Genomic DNA, 27,279 nt, shown 5'->3' with positions numbered 1-27,279 from the left:
TGGGAGCCGGCTGCCGCCCCCCGCCAGCCCTGAGCTGGGCCGGGCAGCACAGGTCTGTCCCCGTCGCATGGTGATGCCCGCTGGCCCCAGCCCGGCCTCCCCAGTGTGAGCACCCCGGGAGCAGAAGCTGGTCCAAGTCATCTCTGGGGCTCCAGACCCACAAAATGGCTCTGTTCAAGGGGGCGTCCATTAGCATCCAGGCCCTGCAGGTGGCCCAGGCGGTGTGGAGGGGCTGTGCCTCCCGCCCCGCTCTCCTGCTCCCCGCTCCTTACCTGGCCCTGGCTCCCCTCCACAGGTGTGACTTGCCTGCGGCTCTGGGGCACGGAGCGTCCTGCCAAGCCCGGGCAGGCTGCTGCTCCCCGCACACGCCAGGCAGGCCACGGAGCCACGAGCTGGCTCATCGGGGGAAGGCTGCAGGGACAGTGCCAACCCCCGGGGGCCCTTCAGGGACTCTGGGCAGTGCATTTTGATACCAGCATTGCCACGGTGACATACAGCATTCACTGTCCCTCACCGGCCGCAGGTGCCTTTTGAGGCCAGGCCATGCCTGTGGACTATCCTTGCCCATCAGAGAGGCAGCGGGGTGTGTTCCGCACTTTCCTCAACACAACACAGTGCAGCCCAAGGACCTCCATGCAGATTCCAGGAGGTGCCCCTGAGTCCAGGGACCAGGCCTCGAAGAGCGTGTTGGGGTTGGAGGGCCCACAGATGGACCAAGGCGGGGACTGGCCCCCTCCAGATCCAGCCTGTAGAGCTCTTTCTCGCCCAAGGCCGTGCTCACGCACCCCTGCAAACACAGGAGCAGACTCTGCTGTGTCTGAGCCCCGCGCTGGGTTAACCACATGCCATTCCTCAAGAAGAGCCCCCTCAAGGAACAGGCACCCAGACCCGCCACGTGGAAGGGGAGTGTGCGCGAGGCCCCTGTGAGCAGTGGTGTGGTCCCCCTCCCAGGCTCTAGCGTCCGCTCCGCTCCCTTCTCTCCACGGCAGCGCATCTCCCTGGGAGCCCCCTGCAGCCCCCCTGAGACAGTCCTTGTGGACGTGGCCAACTTCACACCCTACAGACTGGGAAAACACCATTGCTCACCCCTCAGAGCCCAACGGCGTCCCACATGAGCGCCCTCGCCGAGCAAATTCCGCTTAGAAAGAGCAGCTCGCGATAGAGCACCCGATCCCCGGCCTCCGTCCTGGCCGTGGGACCCGCCCCGCCCAGCCGCCCCAGGGAGGCCTCTGGGCCCTGGGGTAAGGGAGAAGAGGTGATGCACCTGGGGGGGCAGGGAGGCCCGCGGAGCTGGGAGTCAGGGTCCGAGAGACACAGTGGGATGCGTTATTTTGGAGTTTCTGGGAGCAGCAAGACGGGGGACAGGGGGGCAGGCCAGCAGACCTGGGGATGTGGGGGCTGGGGCCCAAGGAGGCAGAAACGGCCAGACGCCTTCGACAAGTTCTTCCCTGCCCAGCTGCCCTTGTAGTTCAGGGGCACACCCTGTGACCCCTTCATGGGCACCTCTGGAGGCCTCGGCTGGCCTTGGCGGGGTGTCCTGGGTCTGGGTGGAGAAGACCTACCGCAGGGGCAGCCCGAGGGATGGTGAGGAGCCCACGCACGGACCTCCCCCAGGGAGCAGACCTGGGTCCAGAGGTGGTGGTGGGAGGTGAGCTGCCCCACCCACTCCCTCCCACCTGGATAGACACTCCGGGCTCCCGCTGCGGGACCAGTGTCCCAGCAAATTAAATCCACGTCTCAAACGGGGCCGACCTGGACCACAGAGTCAGAGGAGGTGGGATCCCACGGACCAGAGGGGAGGTGTGTCAGTGCCCGCGGGGCCCCGGACAGCACGGGACGGAAGCTGCCCTGTCCCAGGAACAGTGGCCGTGCCTCACCTGCTCGCCACCTGGGCTTCAGGCCCCTTCTCACACGCGCAGAACCATGAAGCACAGTCGTCTCGCCGGGCACTGCCCCCTGAGCACAAAGGCTGGAGCTCTGTACCGGGCAGCTTCCGCCACGCTGGGCTCACCCGCAGCCCCGGGGCCTCCGTGGTGCCTGGGGCTGCCCTGCCGGAGGTGGCCTCTGGCCTCTGCGATCTCCAGCAAGGTCAGGTCCTTTCCACTGTCTGTCCCTCTCTCGTCCCACCTCCCCCTACCAGGCTCGGTCAGTCCCTCTGCTCCTTGGCCGGCTCAGGGCAGGTCTCCGGCCTTCGTGTCTTGGGCGGCAAGGGAGGCCGAGGGTGATGGCACTGTGGCAGCCACGGTTCTGTTCCCACAAGTGGCGGCAGCGTAAACGAGGGAGGCCTGCAGGGGATTCGGTCAGTGAGGGCCCAGGGCCCCAGTGAGCCAGTCGAAGCCTCTCCATAGCCCACCTGAAGCGACAGAGGTCACCATGGTAGTGGCAGATTCGTCCTGGCATTTTGTAGGGTGCCTGCGCTGTTTCTGAGAAACTTCCTCTGAGACACAAATTTCGGTTGCTAAGGGAACCGAGGGAGGCGGCAGAGCCGGGCTCCTGCTGGGCTCGCTGCCCGTGCTCAGCCAGGGACGCGTGTGTTCCTGCAGCTGGCGGTGGAGGCTGTGTCCCGAGGAGGGACCCCAGGGTCCAGCAGCCAGACCAGGCCTCTCCACAGGAGCCCCAGTCAGAGAAGGAGCTCTAATCCTGGCTCATTAAAGTGGACAGTCCCCCTCAGAGGGGCTCAAAGACCCCCCTTCTCCCGCTTCCTCGACGGGAGGGGGTCCGCAGAGACCAGATCCTCTTGGGTCTTCAGGGATGAGACACAGTGTCTTGTTCTGCCTCCCAGGCGCCTGCTGCTCTCCGGTCCAGCTGGAGGAAAGGGGTCTGGCTCCTCTGGGGGCTGGAAGAGCAGAGACATGGGACACTCATCAGAGAGGCCCCTGGTCCAGAGGGACAGGCTGGAGGGACAAGGCCGCAGGGAAAGGACTGCTCTGCTCCCGCGGGGAGGCCCCTGGAGATGGAAGGGTGAGGTCACTCCCCACCTGTCCTCTCATCTCGTCTGGGAAGGGCGCGGTGCTCGAGCTTTCCCCTGCGGCCTCGCTCTGAGAGCCGCGGGGATGAGGCCACAGCTTAGCACAGCTGTGACATCGTGAACGAGCCCAGCTCACTGGGAAAGCGGGCATCTCTGCTGAACCTCAGGGCGACCCGAGCTTGCACGGGCTACCACGGAAAGGACAGGGAGACGCGAAACCGCCAGCTCTGCCTCCTGCGAGGTGCCCAGGGCAGAGAAACGAGCTGGCTCTGTGCGAGCACATCTCTCCCCGCGTAGGTCCCGTGGGAGGGGGTCCTGAGCCCTCCTCCCTTCTCCTGGAAGGCCAGCGCCCCTTCCCCTCTGACGATGGCAGATCCCTCTGGGCCCCGACCCCAGGGCAGGCACTGCAGTGGCTTCGTGAGGACCTTTGGCAGCCCTGGCTGTTGCCATCCGGACGTGCCTCCTGCTTGCGGAACCGCAGGCGGCAGCTCCCCGGGCCGTGCGGGGCCCATGCGGGGCCGTGCTGGTCCCCAGGACGCAGAGAAGATACTCACCACGTCAGGGCACCCAGGCGAGCTATGACCAGAGAATGAAAGCTAAGGAGAAAAATAAGAACAAAAATAGAAACTGAAAAGGAAAGGGGAGGGCAGAAACATAGAAGGAAAGAAAGAGAAAAAGCGTTTGTAGCGCTTCTGGCAAGAAGTAACGTGTGATCGCAGACAGGGCGACGTGGGGTGCCCGCCGGGGTGGGGAGCAAAGCCTGTGCGCTGGCGCCCAGCGGCCTAAGGGTCGTGCTGCCCGCGGGCGCCGTGAGGACGCCTGGGTCTAGAGTGACAGTGCTGCCAGCTCCCAGGGGCCTCGCCCGGGGGACCTCACACCGCCCAGAGCCCAGCAGTCGGGAGGGAGCCTCTGCTGGTCACCTCGCCTCTCACGGGCTCAGTTTCCTCCTCTGGGTGGGGTGGTGGGTGGGAGGGGGACCGGCATCTGGACCCGTGGCCAGAGCGGCTGGTGAGGGTGCTAACTGGCTATAATGAGGGTGAGAGTCTCACAGAAAGACGTGCCAAGCGCCAGGCAAACACCAGGACTCCCTGACAACGTCTTGGTCTCATTCCCATTATAAACGATCAAGGACAACTGACACGCTGAACAGATTGCACACCTGGAGCCCCCTCTGGGGGTCGGGAGGGGCCCGGCCGATTAAGACACAAGAGAAAATCTGGCTGTGGCACAACTGCCTGGAAAAACAGAGCTCCTCCAGCGAGACGGACAGTAAACACCCAATTAAAACAACCCCGGCATTTAATACAAACAAATGCTCCTGCTTCAAGATGCAAAAGGAAACAGACATTCATTCAGGGGGAGACGGCACCGTGGCGGGGCTGGAGCCCCCGGCCTTCCCAGCTCCTGCCCACGGCCTGGCGTCCACCAGGCAGCCACGGCCTTGTTCACGGGCACCTCCCTGCTTTGCACGGTCAGGGGCCTGTCACTGGCATCAGCACTGGATTTGCAAGTCACTGCCAAGACTGCTCAGCAGACGGTGGTGAAGTTCCCAGGGAAGGGGCCAGTGTTGTCACCAGGAGTGGGCTGGGCAGGGCAGGGGAGGACCAGCTGGAGGAGCTGCGGTGGGGACAGCCCCTCGGTCCTGCAAGCACAGAGCCCCTGTAGCTGTGGCCCTCTGCTGGCTCCTCCCAGGCAGGGCCGGGGATGTGCAGCCCACGGGGGTCCTGTGCAGACCCCAGCCTCCTGCCATCTCCGAGAGGGGTAGGCCAGGGAGGCTCGGCGAGGAGCCGGCCTTTGTGAGATCTGCCCCACAGGCAAGGGGGACCCCACGACGAGAACAAGCAGTCTGACTGCTAGACGTCACCGAAACACCCTAAACCACAGGAGGAAAGACCGCTCCAGAGCTAAGCACAGCCGCAGAAAGAGCCAGGCTTCCCACCGTGCGTGTTCTGCGCACCTTGATTTGGGAGTCACAGAGCCAGGGGTCGGGGGAAGAGCCGGACAGTCCTCTCTGGTCCCGAGCTGCATGGCCCCAAACCAGCTGCACCCCAGCACCCCAGCTTCCTAACCCTGGGAGCCGCTGCATTACGGACTAGGAAGTGAGAGACTCACACGGGGTGACACCCCATTCTCAAGAGGAGGATACAGCCTTTCAGTAGCTTGATTTTTAGACAATGTTCCAGGGAACATGGAGGAATCGCGTGCATCAGCACAGCCAGCGTCACACTGAGGGGCCGGGGTTGCGGGTCCTCACATAGCACGACAGCTGGGCAAACAGGCTGGAGGACGCATGGCCCTCGGGGCCACACGGCTGGGTCATCAGGAGGGGATGTTCCCAGACCCCCGGCTCCCACTCCTGGTCCCGAGCAGATACCACCCTGAAACCTCTTTCTGTCCAACAACGGCCCAGCCTCAGACCTAGCGCTGTGACACCGAGAGCTGCCTGTTCCGTCTCTGTCAGCTCCCTGACAAAGCCCAGAAATCTGCAAGCGTTTTACCTTTTCCTCCAGTTCCTTTATCTGTCTCTTCTGAGCTTCTATTCTTTCTTCTAATTCTTTAATTCTCTGCAATGTTCAAAGAAGGAAAATCTTCAATCATCAGAATATTTGGGAAACCAAGCGGGAAAAGGGCTTTCACGATTTTCACTCGTGCACTCGGTGGACAGTCACAGGGCAGCTGCCACGCTGGGCACCACGAGGGGGCTGGGGCCTTGGGCTGCCCTCCCCGGGGGCGTCCGGGAGCCTGGGCCCCAGAAGAGAGGCCGGTGAGCTTGCCTTCCCCCCCGTGGACGTAGGCTTCCCCGGGTCACAGCTTTTCTCCAGCAAAAGAGCACGGGACACAGCTCCTGCAGCGGGAACGATACCCTCCCCACTCCCGCCTCCTCAGATCATAAACCACGATGCTGGGAGCCCCGGGAATCACTAAGGACTCGAGCCACCACCCTTCCCAGGTGCACTGCTGCAGCACGACAAGAGGCGGGTCACAGGAGGACCTTCCCGGCAAGGCTCGCGTCGTGCTGGGAAACCCTAGTCCGACTTCGGTCTACAAGCCAGTCAGACGCACACTGGCGTGTCCACGCTGGACCTGGATGCCTGTGCCTGGACCGTGGGAACGGCTGAGCTCTGATCACAGCCTGTCTGATGGGAAATGAGGGGGCCGCAGGTGGCCGTCCTCGCACCAATCACGCTGGATCTGGCAGCGAGGGTCCTAGTCGCTGGCCAGTCCTCTGATCAGACACAAGCCCACAGACGTTCACAGTAAACCTGGGTTTACTGGTTTATCTGGACACGGGACACAGCCGTAAGGGCTCCTTCCAGGCCATGCCAGCACACACGGTGGAGCAGAGGCATGTCTTACACGCCGAGGCTGTCCAGTCTGCCAGGACCCTCAAGTTAGAAATGGATGGCCCAGACTGGCCCGAGGTCCCCAAGAGCCCATAGGCCAAGAGAAGGCCAGAGGCTGTGCCCTGGCCCATGAGCGGCTGCTCCCCAGGTGACACTTTCACGGCCATCTTACCATTGAGGGAGGAGTCATGTTAGAGACCGGCAGTCAGGGGTCCCAAGAGAAGGGATGTGCCACCCAGCGACCTGGGCAGTATGGAGGGACAGGCAGTCTGGCAGGGGGGCCCACCGTGGGCATGGTCACTGGAAGGCACAGCCACTGGGGGGTGTGACGTGACTGTATGGTAATTAGGGGCGTGGCCTCAGGTGTGGCCATCATGGGCGTGGCCATCAGAGGGCGTGGCCGCAGGACGCCTCTAGGCCCCGCCCCTGCGCTCCCTGGCCCCGTACCTGCTGCGCCAGCTGCAGCAGCTCCATGCGCTCCCGCAGGATCTGGGCATCGCGCTCACGCAGCTCACTCATGACCTGGCGCTTCCACTGCTCCACGGCCACCCTGAGCTTCTCGCGCTCCTCCTCCGACAGCAGCTCTGCCACCTTGGCCCCGGCCTCCTGCTGCAGGGCGTCGTACAGCATGGCTTCCAGCTCCAGGATGTGCTGGAGCAGGAGGGGACACGTTAGCCCTCACCTTCTCTCCAAAGACTGCCTGGGGGGCTGGGGCACCCTGCCCCGGGGTCCCAACATCTCCAAGCAGCCCGCAGAGGGGACTGTCTCCTCCTGGGCAGCCTACATGGTATTCTGAAGAGTGAAACGGTCCAACAGCGTTCCCTCCCCCGCGATATTTAACAGGCAGTGGCACCGCAGTGACAGAACTCGCTTCAGGTTAGCACTGCGGACGTCGCGCTCAGCAGAATTTGAGACCAGAGGCGGACAACGGCCAGACGGGTGGCGGGCTGGGTGGGTGTCCTTTGAGGAAAGAACAAAGGCGGCTTCCTTTGCTCACAACCTTCATCAAAGCCTGGGCTTATGAGTCGCAAAGGAGGAAGCGTGGTGCCCACAGGGCATGTCTGCAGTAACCACAGAGGGGCCAGGCTGCCAGCTCTGTGGTCCCCAGTGCCGCCTGTGCGGGGGTGACTTGTGTCCCCAGAGATGCATTCAAGTCCTAAGCCCTGAAGCCTGTGAATGTGGATTATTTGGAAACAGGGTCTCTGCAGATGTCATCCGGTGCAGATGGGGTCAGACTGGATTAGAGGGCCCTGATCCACTGACTCTCCTCTTTAGAAGAAGACGGGGGAGACCACATGACAACAGAGGCAGAGGTGGGGGGATGTGGCCATAGGCCCAGGGACACCTGGGCCCTGAGGACCTGGACGAGGCAGGAGGACCCTCCCCCAGAGCCTCACAGGGAGCGGACCCTGCCAGCATCTTGATGCCAGACTTCTGGCCTCCAGACTGAGACACACACCTGCCCTGCTTCTCCCTCCTCATCTCTCTCCCTCTGTCTGTCTGTCTGCCTCTCTCCCTGCTGCCTGCACATAAGGCCTCACCTGCCCTTCGAGGCCCCATGTGCCTGGCCTCTGCCCGCCTCCCAGCTTCTTCACCTCACCCTCCCAGGTGATAACCCTAAGGATGCCCACGCCCGGGGTGCCCAGGGGGTGCCCGTGCCAGTGAGGGCTTCACCGCCATGAAGCCCTCCAGTCCCCACCCCTTCCACGAGGCTGGAGCTCTTGTCAGCTGGTCCGCGGGCGAGCCAACTGAGGGTCTCTGAGGAGGCAGCTGGGTCGAACAACGCGCACAGGGCCCTGCGGGGTGGGGGAGTGGGGCTACGACACTGTGGGGCCTCCGGCCCGCAGTCCTCACACCGCAGTGCGTGGGCCCCAGCCACGCAAGCAATGCGGCCCCCGTGCTGTGACCCAGCAGCCACAGCACAGACCTCACTTTCCACCCCCGAGAACAGAGCCGTTTGACCTGGGGTACGTCTAAAGCTGTTCCTCAGGAGCTCTCATAGACACCATCTTTGAAAAATTCAAATTCTCCCCATCTTCCCATCAAAAATGTAACCTCTTCAGAAACGAATGCTTCCTCCTCTTCAGGCAAAATGACTATGGAGACTCCCTCCGGCGGAGCAGACCTTTTAGGGAGAGGCGGAGGGGGCTGCGGACCTCACTGCGTTTTACCGTTCCTGACAACCACAGGATGAACTGCCCCGGCCGTCAGAGCCTGCCACATCAGCCGCTGCTCCTCAGAGCAAAGATAAGCTGCAGCTTTAAAACAAAGGCAGCGAAGCGCGGGGCTTGGAGCTAACACCACAGTGGCTTCACCCCAAGCCTGGTGGCAGGACGTGGAGGTGACGGGGCCTTCCCTATGCGTGAGCGTGAGCGTCAGGCCGCCTGGAGGACATCTCTGTGCGCACGGCCTCCCCCAGCCTTCACCCTCGTCCCCGTGCTCACAGCGGCCCTGCAGCCCCTCAGCCCCACAGGGACCCCCCTCAAAACCCAGCTGTGGTGCTTGTGCTCACAGACAGGGGCTGTGTGAAGCCCGACAGGTTCCCACAGGCCTGCCCCCCACTCCCCGGGCATCCCAAGGCCGGTAGGTGCCCCGCTCCTGCACCAGGTTTTGTGAATGGCAGAAAAAATGGCTAATTGTCCAGCAGGAAGTGCAGGTTTAAATATGGAGTGAAGAAAACCAGGGTGGGACAGCAAACATGCAGCTTTCCTGTCGGAATTGGGGGAAGGGGGCCCCCGACGCATCTCTCACGGAGGGGGGCAGTCATCACCATCATTGCACAGGGAGGGGACCCAGCACCACCCAGGGGCCCCCAACAGCATCCCAGGGCGCTGTGCGCAGGAGCCTCGCTGCCTCGCAGGGCGATGTGTCCTGTGGTGCAGGTGCGTGTGTGTGCTCGTGTGTCCGTGCGTGTCATAAAGCCGTCTCTCTGAGCTCATCTGCGGGGACCCATCTTTTCTGCACGGTGTCCTACCGTAAATGCCCGTTCCTGAGGCTGCCAGCCGAGCAATGCCTGGGTCCTGCGGTGATGCTGTCCCCGCCCTGCTCCAGGCCAGGATGCAGGAGCAGAGCACAGAGGACATCGGCATGGGGGGCTCGGAGCTGCGCAGCTGCCCCTGCGCACTGCGAGCAGGCACCCCACCCGGCACCTGAGAGGACTGGAAACATAGATCTGGGCACAGATTTCCGGGAAGGCCCATCAGAGCTGACTCAGCTCTCTCTCCGAGGCCACCTCCTGTGTGGTTGTTTCTGCAGGTGTCAGGCAGCCAGCACTGCCACCGGGCAGAGGCAGCACCCCAGCCCCAGGAAGCCCACCATAAACTCCAGCAGAGCCCCCTACTGGCCTTGCGGGGCCCTGATGGGACAGCAAACATCAAGCTGCCACCTCCCTGCTGGGCGGTCCCAGCTGCCATGGCACAAGCCCACAGTGCACACAGGCTTATCCTCCCTACATCTCTGGGGGGCGGGGATTAACTCTATTTACCGGGTGACCCAGTCATTGACCTCAGGCTGCCCGCCTGGGCCACAGGACAGCTTCCCCTGACCCAGCGCCACGTCGCGCTCCACAGTCGGGGGCAGAGACACACATAGCCAGGAAGGGCTGTCCAGCTGGGTGACGCGGGTTCCCGGATGTGACCCACTGCTGGGAGAGAAGTGTGGGCTGTGCCCCTGCAGGAACCCCTCCAGCCGGGAGCCTCTCCCGTGCTCACCTGGGGGGCAGGGGGCTTAAAGGCAATCCTGGATCTGGCGTCACCGCCTTGAAACAGGAAGGCTGCTTGAGGCTCAAACGAACTTCAGTGAGGACTGACTTCCAGGGATGGAGATTAGGTACTCTCAGCTCTCAGGGTTCACCCCAAGGCCGACATCCCTCCAGGCTGGAGGTGGGGAAGCAGTTTCCCACGGGGCAAGCATACAAAGGACTCGTGCAACTTGCTGGGCTCGGTGCAGACGGGCAGAAGCAGGAGCCCCTGGCGGGACGGCGTTCTGATCGACACAGCTGTGTTCGCTTCATTCGTAAATGCAGCGTTTCAATGAATCCCGTCTTCTCAGCTCATTTCAAACACCCAGCTGGTTTCTGTGCACGTGCCTGCATTCCTGGGCCCAGGGCTGCTGACGGAGCAGCAAGGTGTCCTCGGAACTCACCAAGCGAGGGGTCCCCAAAGGGGGAAGTGCAGAGCGTGACCCCTACTGGTCACACTGGGCACAGGCTCTTCCCAGGCGAGGTCTGGGACACAGCCCTGGGTGTGTGAACAGCTTTTCCCATTTCTACCCCACATTCCCCACCGCGGGGGTTCCGGCAGCCCTATTTCTCCTACCTTGTGAGCGTGGTCCAAGGACTGTTTTCTGTAGTCCAGCTCCTCGTCCAGGTAGCCCTTCTGTTTACTGAACAGCTCCTGAAACACAAGAGGACCTGTGTCTGGGCCTCACATAGCCGACCTGGTGACACAGGGCCGCGCGGCCAGACGCACACCAACCTTCTCGCTCTCCAGGTCAACCATCTTCCGCTGCAGGGCCGACTCCGTCTCTTCGATCTGCTGGAGCCACTGGACACAAACAGAAAATACTGGTGACAGTGTGCCCTCAGGTCGCCATGCAGGCACTGAAGCCACCTCACCTCTCCCAGCTCTGGGGACAGCCTGAGGGAGGTCTGGACCTCCTGGTCCTTCCTACCCTTCCTCTGGGAGGGGAGGGCGCAGCCCTCGCGGGGAGTGGGTCTGGGCCGGCGTCATGGGCCCGTGGGCCAGCATGCAGGCCAGGGCCAGGCCCCACCCCACACCCCTGCCTGGTGTCCAAGGAGTCTGCCCCCCGCCCTTCCCCAGGGAGAGGAGGGACGCTAGGTGCGGTGCAGCGGGAGCAGATGCACTGAGACCTCTGCCCCATGCAGTGAGGGTGGCCTGTGCTCCCAAAGTCCCGACCCCTGAACTCTGCGGGAACACCCCCTCCACGTCCTGTGGAGGCCCATGGGAGGAGGCGCTGACAGCTGGCCTACCAAGCAGGCTCTGGCTACCAAGGAGGGACCAGGAGCAGACGGGCGGCACAGGGAGCAGAGGGTGGGAGCCCAGGTGGGCTGGGCAGCCCCCAGAGGAGGGTCCTGGCAGGTCAAAGAGAATGCTGAAGTTTCACAGACCTACCACAGCTCCCAGGCTCTGAGGGGAACCGAGGCAGAGCTCGCCTTGGGGAGAGGTCTGGCTGAATCTGACACTTGCAAACATGTATGGTGGGTGGGGTGCTGTCTGCCCTGTGCGTGTGCCAGACCTCCCAAGGCGGGCAGGATCGGGAGACACCCTGACCCGGCAGCCCCTCCCACAAAGGGACACCTGCAGGGAGCCCAGCCCTCCCTGAGAGCATCCAGTCCCTGTTACCTTTTCCGCCAAGGTCAGGACTGTCCTGGCTTGTATGACGACCACTTGCTCCTCATTGGTCAGATTCTGCACCCAAAAGCAGAGTACACGTATAGTCAGGGGAAGTGCCTTCGGGGGTGGTGGGGCTGAACGATGGGTGAAAAGTGGGGCTGATGGGACAGGTGCAGGAGGGCAGGGTCACAGCTAAGTGTCGCTTTCACTAAAGGCCCTCCCGGGAGTCCTTTATCCTCTGTGCTCTCGCCCTGCTGGCTGGGGCGGGTGGGGGGGAGGTGTGAACTCTCCATCTGCTCCCTCCTGTCCCCTACGCTGCTGGTGACCAGGGTCCAAGTCCGCAGAGCAGGGCCCTAGGGTGGCAGAAGGAGCAGGCAGGCTTCCTCTCTCTGACTCTGTCAGGATCTTTATTTAAAGCCAGCTCTGCAAGCAGCCTGAATTACTGAAACACAGCTTATGAATGTGGAGCGAAGATCAAACGCTCACAGTATGAAATGACTGCCTTCCCTGCTGTTCCGCCTTTTTCTGCATGTTTTATTCATGCCTCCTCCCAGAGAGCCCACCTGGGCAGTCCTTCTAGGCAGAATGACTCTGACTTTGGAGCCAGGGGGCAGCCTCAGAGGATATGCCACCTGCATCAGCACCAGGGTGGGGGCTGGGCTGCCCCCACTGCTGGGTCCCAAGTTGTGGGACAGCTGGGAGTGGGGTGGGGGCAGCAGAGATTGGGGCAGTGAGGAGCCCGCTGGGAATTCTGAACTGAGAGCGGCCCCCATACCCCAGAACTTCTCCGATTCAAGGCCATCTGCTCAGAAAGCCCTGCCTGCCTCTCTCCCTCTGATGTCAGAGCTCCCCAAGGGCAGGGGTCTCTCATCGTCCCCTACTCCGGCAGCAGTCAGCACAGGGTGGGGGCTGGCGGCCCTGCTGCCAGCACAGAGGCCAGCTCTGCCCTCAGGCATGCTGCACCTGGTCTTGGTGCGGTGGTGGGGCGGCTGCCCCTCATACCTCTTCCTCCTGGGAGAACTAGCCAGGCCATCGGCTCCCTCCTCCCAGGGCAGGGCTGGGTCTGATGGGTCGGGTGGGGAGTGGGGGATGCTGAGCAAGGGGCTTCAGGGTGGCGGAGGGAAGACCTGGACGTGGTTGGACCGGGCAGAAGGGCCTGCGTGGCCCCGCCTGGGGAGCAGCCAGCTGGGCCCTTGCTACTCCCTCCCGGAGGGGACGGTGGCCTTGGCCACGTGCTGCCTACTCCACCCTCGCAGTCCCTGCTCCCTCCTCCTTCCCTGGGTGACCCTCTGCAGGCCAGGATAGCAGTGGTGAGCACGCTGCTCACCAGAAAGGACGGGGGTCCATCCTGCCCCCCACCAGCCTCTGTGCTCCACTCCAAGGGCCCTGACCCCTGAGGAAGCCGAGGTCTGGGGTTCAGGTGCCCCATGGCCAGCTGGGCAGCTGCAGCCTTCTCTAGAGCCTTCTCTGGAGAGAGTGGCCACAGCATTGGTGTGTCCTGGCTGAGAAGGTGATGCGGCCAGATTGTCCCTGTCACCTGCTAGGCGTGTGTCTGTGTGTTCAGCAGTGATCATGTGATCACACCTGAAGGATCACCCCAACAACCTTCCAGGAGCCGCCAAGGGTCTCCACAGGGCACCTGTGCATAAAACTGGCAGTGTGCCCTCCAGTCCCCACCCGCCTCTGTCCCAGGGCTCTGAGGCCGCGTGATGGCTCCGGGGCGGGCCCTCCCGCCGGCGCTCTGGGGTTGGCAGTGATGGGGCTGGGGAGGAGCCCTGAACAGGACGAGGCAGACCTGGGCTCCTCCTAGCCAGCCACGACGGCAGCTCTGGGACCCTGGGCGGGTGCCCTCCGGAGCCTCAGTCTTTCCAGCTGTGAACTGAAAGTTAACTAATATGGTGCCCAAGAGCTCATGAAGGAAGCTGATACTCAGGAGACCCCAGGGTGTCGTGACGACAGCCACCTCTGCTGTGGACCAGCGCAGCTGCTAAGGGCCACTGAACTGGAGCAAGGGGTCTGACCGCGGGGATCCAGCCAGGAGAGCCTCCCTGCGGGGTGCTCTCCCCTCCTGCTCCCTCCTCACTGCTTCCCAAGGAAAGGGCAGGCGAGGAGAGGAAGGATTCCTGTCACCTCGAGGCTGCTGGGAGAACAGCTGGCCCCAAGGATGCGCAGGAGCACCTGGGTGGTGAGTGAGTGAGTGTGTGAGTGTCTGCATGCATTATATTCTCCACCTATGCATAAAGTGCACTGATCTGACTTAGTGCCTTGATCTCTCTTGAGAGCAGTGACCAGGAGGGGGAGCTCATTCCGCAGACCATGTACTTGGTAGTATAACTGGAGGGGAAAAGTTCTGGGGTGTGGACTGGGGCCACCTTCCAGCATAGTTGATCCCCCCTCAACGGGCAGGGGCTCAACAAACACAGGATGATGGATGGAGGGTGAATGGAGCATGGACAGAGGCAGATAGAGAGAGAATGGGGCATGGGGGATGCAGATAGAGGACGGGTGGGTGAATGGATGGATGGATAGACGGATGGAAAGATAGACAAGACAGATGGAGGGTGGCATGAAGCGGTGCAGCCACTCAGTAACTACTATTCTTTTGAAGAGTTTGCAGTAGAAATTGGAACACTGCCATAAATGAGATTTGGGGATTATTTATAGTCTGTCCTTCCTCCAAAACTAAGTGGGAACCGCTGAGTCTGGGGTGTCTAAGACCCTCTAAGGACCCACAGCCCCACCCCTCCCAAAGGTATGGAAGAGCTTAAAGACTGACAGGGATTCCAGAAACTGAGAACACAGGGCCAGAAGCATCTCTGCTGGAAGAATCGGCTGTGGGAACAGAAGCTACAAACTCCTGTGCTTCCAGGACGGGCACAGGAACAATGTGAGAAAGAGCAGAATTCCTCCCAAATGCCAGGGGGCCCACCCCTAGCAGCTCTGGCAGCGGGAGGGTGCAGGTAGGACAGGGTGGCTGGTGGCCAGACCACAGTGGGACTCACAGGGGCCCCTGGACCGCGGAGGGTGGTCGGCATGAGGAGGCATGCACAAGTCAGGAGAGCAACCTACACTTACGGCGTTATCCCCCAGAATGTCCAGCTTCTTCATCAGCTCCGTGACCAGGATGTCCTAGAGGCAAGGAGACAGGGCGTGCTGGGAGGGTGCGCCAGCCGGGCGGAGCCGCGGGCGGAGGGGCGGGACCATGGGTGGAGGAGGCGGGCCCGGGAGTGGAGGGGGCGGGTCCGCGGCTGGAGGGGCGGGACCATGGGTGGAGGGGCGGGGCCGCGGCTGGAGGGGCGGGGCCACGGGCGGAGGGGCAGGGCCACGGGCGGAGGGGCGGGGCCACGGGCGGAGGGGCGGGGCAGGGGCTTACTGTCACGCCCTCGGCCTCGCAGTACGCTTGGAGGGGGCTCTTCCCCTCCACGAAGGGGGTGTGGTGGAAGTTGATGGCAGGCGACTTCCTCTCCCTCTCCTAGGACAGAGAGTGGAAGGCTGGGCACGCGGGCGCCCCCTCCCCCCTGGGAGGGCCGTGCTGGGGCTGTCCAGGGAGCACGGTGAACACAGAGAGGACACCGAACATGGTCAACATGGTGTTTGTGAAAACGGAGCCCCGGCTGCCCCAGCAGCGACTGAACCCTCCTTGGACCTGCCCAGTGGATGGTCCTATGCTGATGCTGACGTGAGCAGTGAGCTTCCAGCCCAGATGGGCCCTGGGGATCCCGCTCTGTGCCCCGTGCCTGCCAAGAGGCTGAGTAGCCCCCACCCCAGTGCCGAGGTGCTCCTCCGTCATGGGTCCCAGGAGGCTGGAGGCTCAGGAACAGTGTCCCCCATGGGTCTGACCTCAGTGAGCCCTGAGGACAGAGGACAGTGGCTGCGGCTGCACCGTCCTCACCCAGGACCACATGCAGGAGCCCCGGGGGTGGCCATTCCGTGTATGTGGAGTGGCCATGCAGCTTTCCTGCCACCCCAGGGAGGTGGACAGGAGGGCCCCCAGGGGCAGCTCCATCTGGACTCAACCCGCTTCCTCCACGGGCAAGTGGGGGCCCAGTTCCCGCACTTTAGGTATGCGAGGACGCCAGGAAACCAGACGGGTGGCGATGCTGGTGCCAGAACACACCAAGCCAAGCTGGGTCGCAGTGTCATAGGAGAGGGTGTTCATTCTTGCCATCGAGGGTCTCGACCACCTCGTGACCAGGTGCCCTGAGGGACCAGGACGGAGAGGGAGGCCCGGGAGCTGTTTGCAGACACTCCTGTTTTGTTCATTTCATTTCGGTTTTGCATTTGTTTTCTTCCATGCCGGCAAGTGACAGGGCTGGACTCACAGCCCAGGACGGCACCAGCTCTGGGGCAACAGCACTGTGCCCCCTCCACTCACACCCGCACCAGCGCCCATGCCTGTGTCCACGCCCGCAGCCCACCTCCAGCTCCAAGATCCGGAACTCCAGCAGCTCGTTTTGGTCTTTCGCATCCTGGACCTCGTGTTTTAACCGAGCCTCTTCTGTCTCCATTTGTTTAATCTGTAAAAGACGGGCAAGACGCTGGAGCTCACACGAGGTGAACTCCCCAGCTTCCGCTGGCCATCCGTGGGGACCACTCCCTGGCCCAGGTCCTCAGCTCAGAGCCCTCACTCAGTCTGAGCTGCATGGGGCTGTCCTAGTGAGACTGGGTCGGGTGGGGGATGCAGGCGCTGTGGGAAGGGAGCCCTGAAGCTGATGAAGCAGCCCTGAGCCTGCCCAGCTGTCTGAGCAAAGATGGGGAAGCCAAGGGGCCCACGGTGGGCAGAGGCCAGGACAGTGCTCCTTAGAACCCAGGCTGGTCCAGGGCCTGAGAACACTGTGTCTGATGCAGCTGGGGGCTGGGTCTGCCTGCGGCGCTGTGTGTCACTCTGCATAGCTGGGCCCCTAGGAAGCACCCACAGGCCATGAATGTGACCCTGTGGCCACCGTGCCAGAGAAATGCACAGGCTTTAAGTGTGCACTTAAGTGTGCGAACAAGGGCTTATGTGCACACACGAGCATTTTAGTGTGCCCATAAGTTTATGTGTGCCTGTGTTATGTGTACAGGTGAGCATTTAAGTGGCACGTGAGTGTGTAAGTGTTCGTGTGTGCTTGGGAAGGTTTAAGTGTGCATGTGTTCAAGGGCATATGCAAGAGTTTGCATGTGTGCATGAGGATTTAAGTCTGCACACGTGTTTATGTGCACATGTGAGTGTTTAATCGTGCATGTGAACATTTATATGTGCACTCAAGTATTGGCATGTGTGTGTGTGCATTTAAGTGTGGGAGGGAGTGTTTTGTGTGCACATGAGCATTTGTGTGCAAGGGTGTTTGTGTGCACCACGGAGACAGCTGTGCTGATTTAAGATTTGTGTGGGGGCCCACGGGAAGCGTGCAGGTGTTGCTCACCACTGAAGGTGTGAACAGCACCCCAAGCATGGCCCTGTGTGGGCCTGACAGCTCCAGGTGGGGCAGGTCCGGCCCTTGGCCCCAGGGCCTGGAGTGGAGCCGCTGGTCTGTGCAGGCGCGGGGGCTGCAGCCAGCCTGGCTCCTCTTTGGAAAGGCTGTGCCCCTGAGCCATCCCCCAGGAATGAGAAGCACAGACGGCCCAGCTGGGGGCCGTGGGGAGCCTTTGCCCAAGCCCCAGCACCCTGCGTCGAGGGGCCCCGCACATCCCTGAGTGCGGAGGAACCCCTGCTTTTCTCAGGAAGCAGCCAGACTCCGGGATGGCCTGGGGCGGGCGTACCTTCTCGATGAGCTCTTGGTTTCTCCGGTACAACGCCTGCTTCTCTTCAATCCACTTCATATCCTTGAAAAGGGGACAGAATTGGAGACATAAATGCACTGCGGGGTAAAATGCGACACCAACATTCAGATCACCTTTCGGCGCAACAGAGGACTTGCTGGAAGAACTCCACACCCCGCTTCCGGAGGGACCACTGAGTCGCGGCTTCCGTCTCGCAGCAGTGAAAACCTAGGATTTCACTCGTTTTCTTGGAGGGTCCCAGATAGAGGTGGACGGCCCCCCAGGCTCGTGCTAGCCCAGGCCAGGTGCCTGTGTGGACGTCACAGGTCCGGGGACCCCAACACGCAGCCAGGGGGCTCAGGCGGGTGGGGAGGGGGCAGGTGACCACTTCCCACTCAGGGTGCGTGGATGGCGGCAGGCTTCGTGCTCTGGTGGGAAGTGTGTGGGTGCCCCGCTGAGCCTGCCTCCGGGTCAGGCCTTGGTGGAAGTCCAGTGTCCCCAGGCACCCGCTTCCAGATCGAAGCCCTGGTTCTCCGTCCACCACTGGCATTCTGTCACAAAGTAAGGTGTCTCAGACACTGAACTTGGTCCCAAGTGTCTTCTCAGGCAAGTCATCTGGGAAGTTCTTTCCCAGTTTGAAAGACTGGTTTTTGCAATGAAAGGAACCGGCTCCCTCTTCCTCGTCCTGCTTCCCTGCCGCCTGGGCTGCTCTTCTTCCTCGGGACGAACAGCGCAGTGGCGACATCAGACAGGCCCGGAATTTCCCCTCCGAGTCCGGGTCTGTGGAGGCCGCGTGCACACCATGCCAGACCCTGCGGCTTGGCGGCGGGGGCGGGGGGCAGGGTGCAGGCCAGTCCTGTGTGTTCCAGGTGAACGGGCTGCAGCACTGAATCCGGGGCTTCTCCTGTCTGTCTGTCCAGCCGTCCACCTAGCAGTCTGCACACCAGGACCTCTGTGGCTCCGCTCTGCACTTTCCGACCAGGCCCTCTCAACCCCCCGGATGTCCTCCAGCTGCGTCCTGGGCCCACCTGGAGCTGTGCTGTCCAGCAGGTTGGGGGGGTACTTAGGCCCCATGGATGGACGCCCTCCCCCAGGATTTGAGGAACCCAGAGGAGGACAGGGGGTGAGGAGAGTGACCGACAAACTCCTGAGACCTGAAATCTTGTCCCTGTGCTGGGAGGACTGGCAGGACCTTGGATCAAGCCCAGAGGGGCCGGGAACAGGGACAGTCAGGTGCGCTCCTGCCCCGTGGGAGGCTTGCCGAGGGACTCCTTTCAATACACATTCCTTCAGGTTTTAATTCTTTTGCTGAGGTGTGCTGTTTGTACAGTGAAGGGAGCCAGGATGTCGGCTTCCATGTGCAGAGAACAGTTTGACCTGCATTCACTCCCATCTGGGGCACTGGGCCACCCCGGGGCCAGGCCTCGACTCCAGCTTCCCGGGGGCGCGGCCCCGCGTGCTCACCTGCCCCTGCTCTGCCAGCGTCTTCTCCAGGTCCTCTATCCGCGTCTGCGCCCTCTGCACGTCTGCCTGTAGCTGCTCACGGGTCTGTAGGATGGGAGGAGACATACATCAAATTTTCTCTAAAAGCTGGGACACACCATTCTGACGGCGGCTTTCGGAGGGCTGTCTGCCTTTTGGTTCAGCCCGTGGAGAAGCGGCTGCTCTGCAGGGAGTGCTCTGCGATAAAGCCAGAATGCTGAAACATGTGACCTCCTTAGACTACAGGGACAATCTATAGGTTCATTTGGAGAGATTATTAGGGACAACTGTCGTCCACAGGATGAACAAGGATGACTGAACTGCTGGGTGCTGGCCAGAGGGGCTTGCTTTGGTCTCCCAACAGTGACCGCAGCTCGCAGCCAGGCCCCTGAGCGACCTGGCCGCACAGCCCGCAGGCACCTTCCCTCCCTGCACAGCATCTCTGCATCTCCTTTCCTGCTTTTGCGTTCACCGTGTCCCCAGAGCCTGTCCCTCGTTTAGACCAGCCTTGGCACCCTGCTGCATGGAAGCCCCCCGCCCAGCACCACCTGGCTTCTAGGGGGTCCCAGCCGCCCTCCGGAGTTGATTTGCTCTCACGGGGTCCAAGCCGCAGGTGCTCCTGCTCCCCCAGGAGCTCCTGCTCCCCCAGGAACAGCTCCCAGGGCAAACGGAAGAGAGTGTTTGGGCCAGCAGGGCTCAGGGTGTGGGGGTGCCCCAATTCGGGGAGGGCAGGGCTCCCCCCACTGGCCCTGGGCCCACCTGCAGCCCCTTCCCAATCAGTGCCCGTCCGCCACCCTGGTGAGCATCCCCGGCCGGCTGAGGGCAGGAGAGTAGGGCTGGGCCAGAGGGCGCACGGCTCGCGTGTCCCTGCCGAGGCCGGGGTCAAGCGGGGGGAGCCCAGCGGGAGCCGGAGCGTCGTGGCGTGGAAGTCAGTTAGACCTTAACTTCTCGCTCTGCGTCCAGCGTCCCTCCGACCTGCTCCTGCAGCAAGGCGTAGGCCCGCTGCAGCGCCTGGTACTCCATGGTCAGCTGCCGGAACCTCAGCTCCGTCTCCTCCTTGGCCATGCCCTGGAAGGTGCGCCGAGACACAGTGTGAGCCAGGCCCTGGCCTGGGGAACCGCGGAGGTGAGCCCTGAGCCTGGGGTCAAAGGCCGAGCTGGCTGCATCTCACAGGCCAGTGGCCAAAGCCAGCATCTCTGTTGGAGCCCACCTGCCAGCCAGGCTGCCCTGACCTGGGGACCCTCCATCCCTGACCAGGCTCTCTGGAGGCTCCACTCTGCCCACATGGGTCGGGAAGGTGAGCCGGTCCCTGTGAAAGGCTTAAAGCTGGGGGTGGACACACTTCCTCCCCGCCCCACCTCACTTGTCAGGCTCCCTTCCCGCACAGGGACCCCCAAGGCCTCCCCCTGGCTGTGACGACACCTGCTGCCCAGGGAGAAGGCGGGGGGCTGCTGACTGTCAGAGCAGCTGAGGGGGCTGCTGCTCAGAGGAGAGCAAGCCATGTCCAGGAGTGACCAAGGGGTAGCCCTGCCCTGGCCCCAGCTCCCCGGCCCTGTCCTTCCTGGCAGCAGGGGTGCTACCACATCTTGGGTCACCAGACAGGCCCTGCCAGGGCCTCTGCGTGCCCCTGGGCCTGGTCAGGGCCATGGACCATCGGCCCCTCCTTATCCTCCACCCACGGAGGCTGGGCCAGTGTCCTTCTGGAAGCAGGGAGTAGGGGTGGGACACCCACCTCTCCAACCAGACGCACCACTTGGCTGCACCCTTGGCACTGGTGCCGGCCCCCCTACTGGGTGGTTCGGACTCCCCTTTGATGGGGCAAGAGCTCTCCTTCCTGCTTTACAGAGGGGACAGGGCACGCAGCGGGGGTGAAGCAGAGGGGGTGAGTGAGGAGGAAGGGGGCACCAACAGACAGGCAGCCAGCAGGGGGCGCGTTTCTCAGAGCGCAGAACTGTGGATGACTGGGGGTCACAGCCAGCGAGGCGCCCCCCCAGGGAGCAGGCCTCTGAGCATGACCCCGCCGCCCGCAGGCCGGCCCGGAGGCTGCTGGGGCAGTCACCTCCTCCAGGTCGTCGTCGGGGGTGCACGGGGTCTGGTCCGTCCTGTCCGTTTGGTAAGAGATGGACGAGCCGTCAGACTCCAGGGAGGCCTCTTCATCGTAGCCAAAGGCGGTCTCCACGAGCACCGGCTTCTGGGCAGGAGGGACTGAGTCAGTCCGGGCCCCACCCAGCCCTGCAGCCGGGCCTACGGGCTCCCTAGGGGCCTCCCTGCTCCCTGCAGTCCCGGCCCTGGACCCTCACCGCCCCGGGGTGCTGCCCTAACCGGGAGGTCTGCGGAGGGCGAGGTGGAGAGGGGGAGGGCACTTCCTGCGTTCCCTGGGGCAGGCCCCAAGGGTCCGTCCTGCACGGGATGGGAAGGCTCGGGGTGGACGCGCAGCACAGGCCCAGCCTGCAGCGCTTCACGCTTTTCTAGTAATTCATTTTTGTTGTGTTTAGGAAAGGGTCAGTCCTTGACAGATTGGAATAAAAATAAGAACAAGCAAAAGCAAGTCCTTCACCAGCTAGTCTGAGAGGTCCTGCCCGGGGGGCACCGCCAGCCCGGGGGACACCTCCAAGGCTCCCCTCTGCCTCCGGCGACCCCAGGCCCCTCCTCAGCTCCTCCCCTGGCCCCCCTCTGCCGCTCTCCCCGTCTCCCCTCACTCCGCTGCCTTCCAAAGCCCTGGGTTTCCTCACCTAGTTTTAGCGATAGCACAGGACGCAGGCTCCACCTCCTCTCAGTCATGCTCAGGGCCCCTCCCTTCCCCTGGCAACTCCGTGAGTCTGCCTCCAGGTCTCCCTGCTGGTTGCTGAGCCAGAACCTTCCAGCGAAACTCCTCCCTGGGCTTCCCAGGACCCCCTGCTGCCCCACAGACCGCAACTGGTGTTCCCCATCCCAGTGCCCGGCTGCACAGCAGAGGGGACCCAGGGTTGTCTGACCCCTCCCCAGACATCCCACGCCCCCAGCCTCCCCTGCTCCCCGTGACAGCCTGCTGGAGTGCAGAGGGTACTTGTGCCGACCGCCTGCCGAGAAGAGCCCTGGCCTCTCCCCACCGTGCTGCCCTGGACCTCCAACCCCTCTCCAGCCATCTCCACTGAAACGTCCAGAAAATGGGCAAACTTAGCAAGCGCAGACCCAGCCCTCCTGTCACCTCTGGTCTGGGACCGCCCAGCCTGCGGCCGCACCAGCCAGCCAGCCTCCCCCGTCACCTGTGCCTGACCACTGCTCTCTCCACATCCCCCCCGTCTGTCTCCCCGACTCCCCCCCGAGCTCCAAGCCCAGAGGTCAGGCTGCCTCCTGGCCCTCCTCCTACCGCAACCCTGTCGGGCCCCTTGGCGTTCCAGCTCGTCCACGCTCACCGGCCACCGCGGCCGGCCGGAGTGCACCGTGACCGAGGCTCCAGGCCTCCTGGGCCAACATCCGATCCTGGGTCCCCGAGCCCGTCCTGCTCACTGGTGGCTCCTGCCCCTTGTCCCCACTCTCCTGGCTTCTGCCTCCCCCCATCTCAGGGAAGCGCCCGGACATCGGGGCTCCTCCAGCCGCTGGCCCACTCTTAGAACTGGGCTGTCGGGCCTCAGACAATCTCTAACACCCTCAGTAATCCTGAAGAACAAGGCCCAACAGCCCCTCCCACGGCCGCCTCAGGGGCCAGACTAGCCCGTATCTGTGCTTAAGGAATACTGACCAGCCTGTGCGAGGACCACCAAAACCAGACAGAAACCCCACACGCTTCCCACAAAGCAGGACGCGAGCTAGGTCCCCGGTCTCCTTTAACAGAAACACCGCTTTACCAAAAAGGGCTGTGTTGCAAAGAGACCACCGCAGGCCTTCACATTCCCGGGGGTCGCTGGGGAGGCACTGCCCCGCAGGAGCAGCCAGGACGCTGGGGAGGCCGGGGGTCCGCAGCTAACGCCTCATATTTTTTAATTTGATTCTTTTTGGAGGGGGAGGCCATGAGGTCTATTTATTTATTTATCATTAGCTTTTTTTTTGAGTGGAGGTACTGGGGATTGAACCCAGGACCTCGTGCGCGCCAAGCGTGAGCTGTGCCTCCCCCACGCCCCACTCCTGTCGTGAATCCCTAACTGCCCTTAGAAATTGAAAGGAAACAAGGGTGGGTTTTTAGATTAAACGACACAAAGAACACTAACTTTGGGTCCTGTTTCGATTATTTTCCAATAACAATTTTTAGAAAGAATGAAATCATTTTCTTTTCTTTCTGAAGGAAGAGGTTTGTTGCTGTTACGAGGCTTTAAAAACACATGTTTCCTGCACGCCAGTGCTTTCTCGCGTACCTTGGGGAGTTTCGCCATTTTCTTTCTTTGTTTCCGCAATCTTAAAAGCTTATCACGCTCCTGCAAGAACCAGTTGAGGAGATTTTCTGAGTAGTTGAACAGCTCCGTCAGCTTCACACACACAGGTTACTGCTCCTGCGCCGTTATCTGAATGCCTGAGGGTGACTGTGGGACTGGCCTGTCGCCTGTGTCATCGGGCCTGCTCAGGGCGCTTTGCTCTGAGGGTCTGGGCGGCGCCTCCTTCCTGTTTGGGCTGGAAGCAGCACTGGCACATCTGGGTGGCCCTGAGCTCACCACGCCCAGGGGTCCCGCAGTCTGGGGTCAGGGTCCCGCGGGGGCAGGGGTTGAGTGGCACACACAAATGGAAATTCGAGAAGGTCGGAGCAGACGTCTGCAGAACGGCGTCCACACGATAAAGATGGACCCGTGAGTGTGTGAGGAGACAGCTGACCCGGTTCTCTCCAGGGAGCTGGGCTGCACGGTGGGACCATGCGGGGACCAGCCAGGCCCCGCCGGGGTCCACGCTGGGGTCGGAGTAACCCCCGGGGTGAGTGCCCCAGGGCGGGGGTGGGGCCAGCTCGGAACAACCAGCAGAGCGGGCTCAGGCTCCTGCAGGCATCACCGAAGGCCAGCTGGCACGTTCACCGCTCCCCTTGCATCTGCGTGACCCTAACTAACCGGTGAGCATTCTCGGGCACCACAGCGAAGCCTCTGGGCAGCAGCACTGTGATCCCAAAATCCACCCGGAGTGCAGCTGGCCGCTTCTGTCTGGACTGGAAGGAACCCGGGGTGCCGGAGGGCCAGCAGGAGGGCCCCGGAAAGTGGGTGCGGATGTGGGGCAGGGTGCTGAGTGGTACTTACTAACACGCTCTTCACGTAGCCGGCCGTCTCCAGGGTCTGGGAACAGAGAAGGCAGGTTGGCGAGTGGACAGCGCAGGCCTCGTCCAGGGAGCCCCAGAGCCCGCCTGCGGCCTCCCCGCTTCCCAAAGCAGAACCTCCTCGCTCTCCCTGCCCCCTGCCCTGAGGGGGAGGGTCTTACTTGGCCCTGGTGGTCCTTCCTCCCTCCCTCCGCTGACTCCCCCAGGGGCCCCGCAAACCTGCAGGAGCCTGGGGTGAATGTGGGGTGTTTCCTTTCCCTAGCGCCTCATGCATTCCACGTGCCACACAGGTGACAAGAGCGCCCCTGCTGTCCTGCCTGCTGCCCCCACCCCTAGGGGCACAGAATGACCAAGGCAGCTCGTTCTGAACTGATCTGACGGTGGAATCAGTCGGGGTCCCCAGAAGAAGCAGAAAGTGCCCTTACGAGGTAACTGGAGGAGGGCCTGAGGAAGGACCACTGGGAAAGCTGCGCTGGGGGTGGTGTGGGGGCCATGGGGAGGAAGGGGCGATGTAGACCCCCATCCCGACCCCCAGAACCTGGGACTGTGTCCTGATTGGAAATAGGGTCTTTGCAGGTGTGATTAAGCTCATCTTGAGATGAGACCACCCTGGACCAGGTGGGCGAGCGTCCAGGGAAGGGGGGGCGCCCTGCAAGGACAGGGGGAGATCCAAGGGCGGCCGCGTGACCACTGGAAGCTTCCCCGGGGCAAAGTGTAGCCCGGGAGTGCCTTGACTTCGGACCCCGCCTCCAGGGCTGGGAGTGGCCCACTGCTCTGTTCGGGCTGACTCGGGGTACTGCTGCGCTCGGGGCCCTGGGCCAGAGCAGTGAAGAAGCAGGTTTCCCAGAGGGCCACCTGGAGCCCGACCACGGGGGAGGGCCCAGGGGGACAACCGCTGGCCCTTCATCTCCCTCGGACCCCAGGTGGGTGCCAGGGCTGAGGGTGGACCCGTGGGCAGCAGGCGGGGAGGGTGGGACCGCGGCCGGCGGGCGAGGGTCGCCGCCCGGGTCACCTTAGAGAGTTCATCTATGAGGTTCTGCTGCTCCACGATCTGGAGTTTCAAGAAGTCAACTTCTCTTTCATCCTGACTTTGATCCAGGTCGTTTAAGGAACTGGGTCTCCTTATGATTCCAGCTCTTTGTCTCTGAAAAACCAACCAGACCACAGGACAAGAGGAGTGAAGTGGTCCGACCTGCAAGGGGGCAGCTGGGGGTCTTCGTGCTGGTCACCCCTGGGCTGTGGGCCAGGGGCCTCTCTGCACAGGCTGGGCACCGGCCAAACCAAGGCCTGTGCCCTGACCGGCCCCTCGGGGCACAGCTGTGCAGCCTGGCCTGGGCGCACACAGAGCAAAGCCTGCAGCCCCTCGACGAGCCTGTGTGAGCTGCCCTGTCCAGACGCTGAGCGGGACAGGAAGAGGATTTCTGCAGAGAAGGGCTTCCCGCCTCCCCACACGCTGCTAAATGATTTTGGCTAAACTCTCGGGGCCAGAAGGAACGCACGAGGAACCAGCTAATCACCCGCTCCCACCTTGTGGCTGCGGCTGGAGCAGAACCTCCCAGCCCAGGTGGGGTCTGGCCCGCGCCCATGCCCACCTGCTCACTCCTTCCCCTTCACGGCAGAAGGTTTTCAGAGTTGGAAGACCACGCATCCAAGCCCCGGGTGTTGGACAGGCAACCAGTTCAGGGCTGACTTGCTCTGGGACCTCCTGGCGGGTTCTGCTCCCACAGGGTCACTCCCAGGGCAGGTGCCGGCGACCCCCTTCCCTCCAGTGCCAGACCCTCACCCCAGGCCTTCCCTCCCAGCAAGCCCCAGCCGACAACGCCTGCCTGCCCGTGAGACCAAAGGCTGGAGCAAGGCCCTGTCTGGAGGCCGGATCTGGTCAGCAAACCTCGGGGAGAAGCTGGTTACAGGAGTGCGTGAGCACCTGCCGGCGGCCCCTACCATCTCCATGTTCTCCTGCGTGACAAACTTTAACTTGTTTTCCATTCGACGTAGCGTGTGGGACAGATCTTCATTTTTGCGACTGAGGCGTTTGTTTTTATCCAGCAATGGCTTGTACTGACTTTCAGCTTCTCTTACGCGCTTTAACTGAAAGACAGAGTTAAGGACACAGGGTGATTGGGTTAAAGTGTGACAGATCCAGCAGTCTCCCAAGGGAGGCAGAGCCTCAGGGGCTGCGAGGGGCAGCGGCCTGGGGCGGGCGCTCTTAGCCCGGCCGGCAACCCTTGGGGGCACCTAGGGAAGCTCACACGCAGGGCAGCACAGGGTCGCCGGGGAACCTCCGTGGCCATAATGACTAAGGGTGATGGCGCCACTGAGAAGCAAGGTCTTCACACGTCCCAGATGACATGCAGAACTGAGGATATTTTGCCCCAGTAACACAAAGCAGGGATCAGCCAACCAGCGCCCGAGGCCCACAGCTGGCCCCCAAGCTGATTTTGTTAATAAAGCTTTATTGGAAGCAGCCAAGAGGCACACCTTTGACACCATCACTCCTCCTCTCCACGGGGCATGTTGGAAGGGGACACCCAGCTCCCCCTGCACTGCAGCCGTGGCCCCCAGGCCCCAGAAGCCCCGCCGCCCTCACCAGCTCATTTCTCTCCTCTGACAGCAAGGCATTGCGGTCCTCCAGCTTCCGAATGATGGCGCTAAGCTCTGCGATCTTAAGCTGGAAGCGCCGAGCATCCTTTTCATCCAACTGCTGTTCCTAAAACAAAAATCAACTGCAAATAACTGTGCGGAGACACAGACATAAGACTTTTGCCAATCCCCACACACCACAGAAACCAAAGCACTTGTGCGTCACGATCACCAGTGGTTCCGAGTGGCTGAGGGTGGGTGTGGACCCTCCTGGGGACAAGCGACTCCTGCCGTGAGGACAGGGGACACTGCAAACTGCATGACGGGGACAGAACAGAGGAGCAGAAATGTCCAGAAGCGTACAGATGTGAAGGGAGAGGACGTGCAGATGTGGAGGGCGGAGACACGCAGCGGCAGGTGCCCCAGGTGCGAGTGATGCCGAGAAAACACTGGAAACCGGCACCCGGCTGCCAGCGGGCCACTGCCGGCTGCATCTCCCAGGAAGGGGCCTGCCCTGCACTGCAGGTGTGGGCGTGGCTTTCCCAGCATTATAATCTGAGCACAGGAAAAGACGTCCAACTTAAGATTTTCGAAACTTGG

At 62.3% G+C, this 27,279-nt stretch overlaps 1 protein-coding gene across 1 annotated transcript in view; it reads right to left on the bottom strand.

Annotated features, from left to right (window-relative positions):
- Nucleotides 1-27,279, bottom strand: part of JAKMIP3 (Janus kinase and microtubule interacting protein 3) — an 80,039-nt gene that overhangs the window by 11,890 nt on the left and 40,870 nt on the right. The window contains exons 5-22 of the mRNA XM_072972137.1: nucleotides 26,687-26,800; nucleotides 26,041-26,187; nucleotides 25,112-25,243; nucleotides 24,083-24,118; nucleotides 23,222-23,281; nucleotides 20,950-21,081; nucleotides 19,830-19,958; nucleotides 18,873-18,956; nucleotides 17,409-17,471; nucleotides 16,085-16,183; nucleotides 15,040-15,138; nucleotides 14,742-14,795; nucleotides 11,676-11,741; nucleotides 10,788-10,856; nucleotides 10,629-10,706; nucleotides 6,760-6,963; nucleotides 5,467-5,532; nucleotides 1,878-2,836 (exon numbers count right to left, since the gene is read on the bottom strand). Of these exons, the coding sequence (XP_072828238.1) occupies nucleotides 2,678-2,836; nucleotides 5,467-5,532; nucleotides 6,760-6,963; nucleotides 10,629-10,706; nucleotides 10,788-10,856; nucleotides 11,676-11,741; nucleotides 14,742-14,795; nucleotides 15,040-15,138; nucleotides 16,085-16,183; nucleotides 17,409-17,471; nucleotides 18,873-18,956; nucleotides 19,830-19,958; nucleotides 20,950-21,081; nucleotides 23,222-23,281; nucleotides 24,083-24,118; nucleotides 25,112-25,243; nucleotides 26,041-26,187; nucleotides 26,687-26,800 (1,791 nt within the window). The 3' untranslated portion in view covers nucleotides 1,878-2,677. The remainder of the gene's footprint in view (nucleotides 1-1,877; nucleotides 2,837-5,466; nucleotides 5,533-6,759; nucleotides 6,964-10,628; nucleotides 10,707-10,787; nucleotides 10,857-11,675; nucleotides 11,742-14,741; nucleotides 14,796-15,039; nucleotides 15,139-16,084; nucleotides 16,184-17,408; nucleotides 17,472-18,872; nucleotides 18,957-19,829; nucleotides 19,959-20,949; nucleotides 21,082-23,221; nucleotides 23,282-24,082; nucleotides 24,119-25,111; nucleotides 25,244-26,040; nucleotides 26,188-26,686; nucleotides 26,801-27,279) is intronic.

Source organism: Vicugna pacos, chromosome 11 (genome assembly GCF_048564905.1).
Source record: "Vicugna pacos chromosome 11, VicPac4, whole genome shotgun sequence".
In the NCBI taxonomy this organism is placed as follows: domain Eukaryota; kingdom Metazoa; phylum Chordata; class Mammalia; order Artiodactyla; family Camelidae; genus Vicugna; species Vicugna pacos.
Note: the sequence above shows the minus strand (reverse complement) of the source record. Positions and strands in the feature narration are given on the sequence as shown.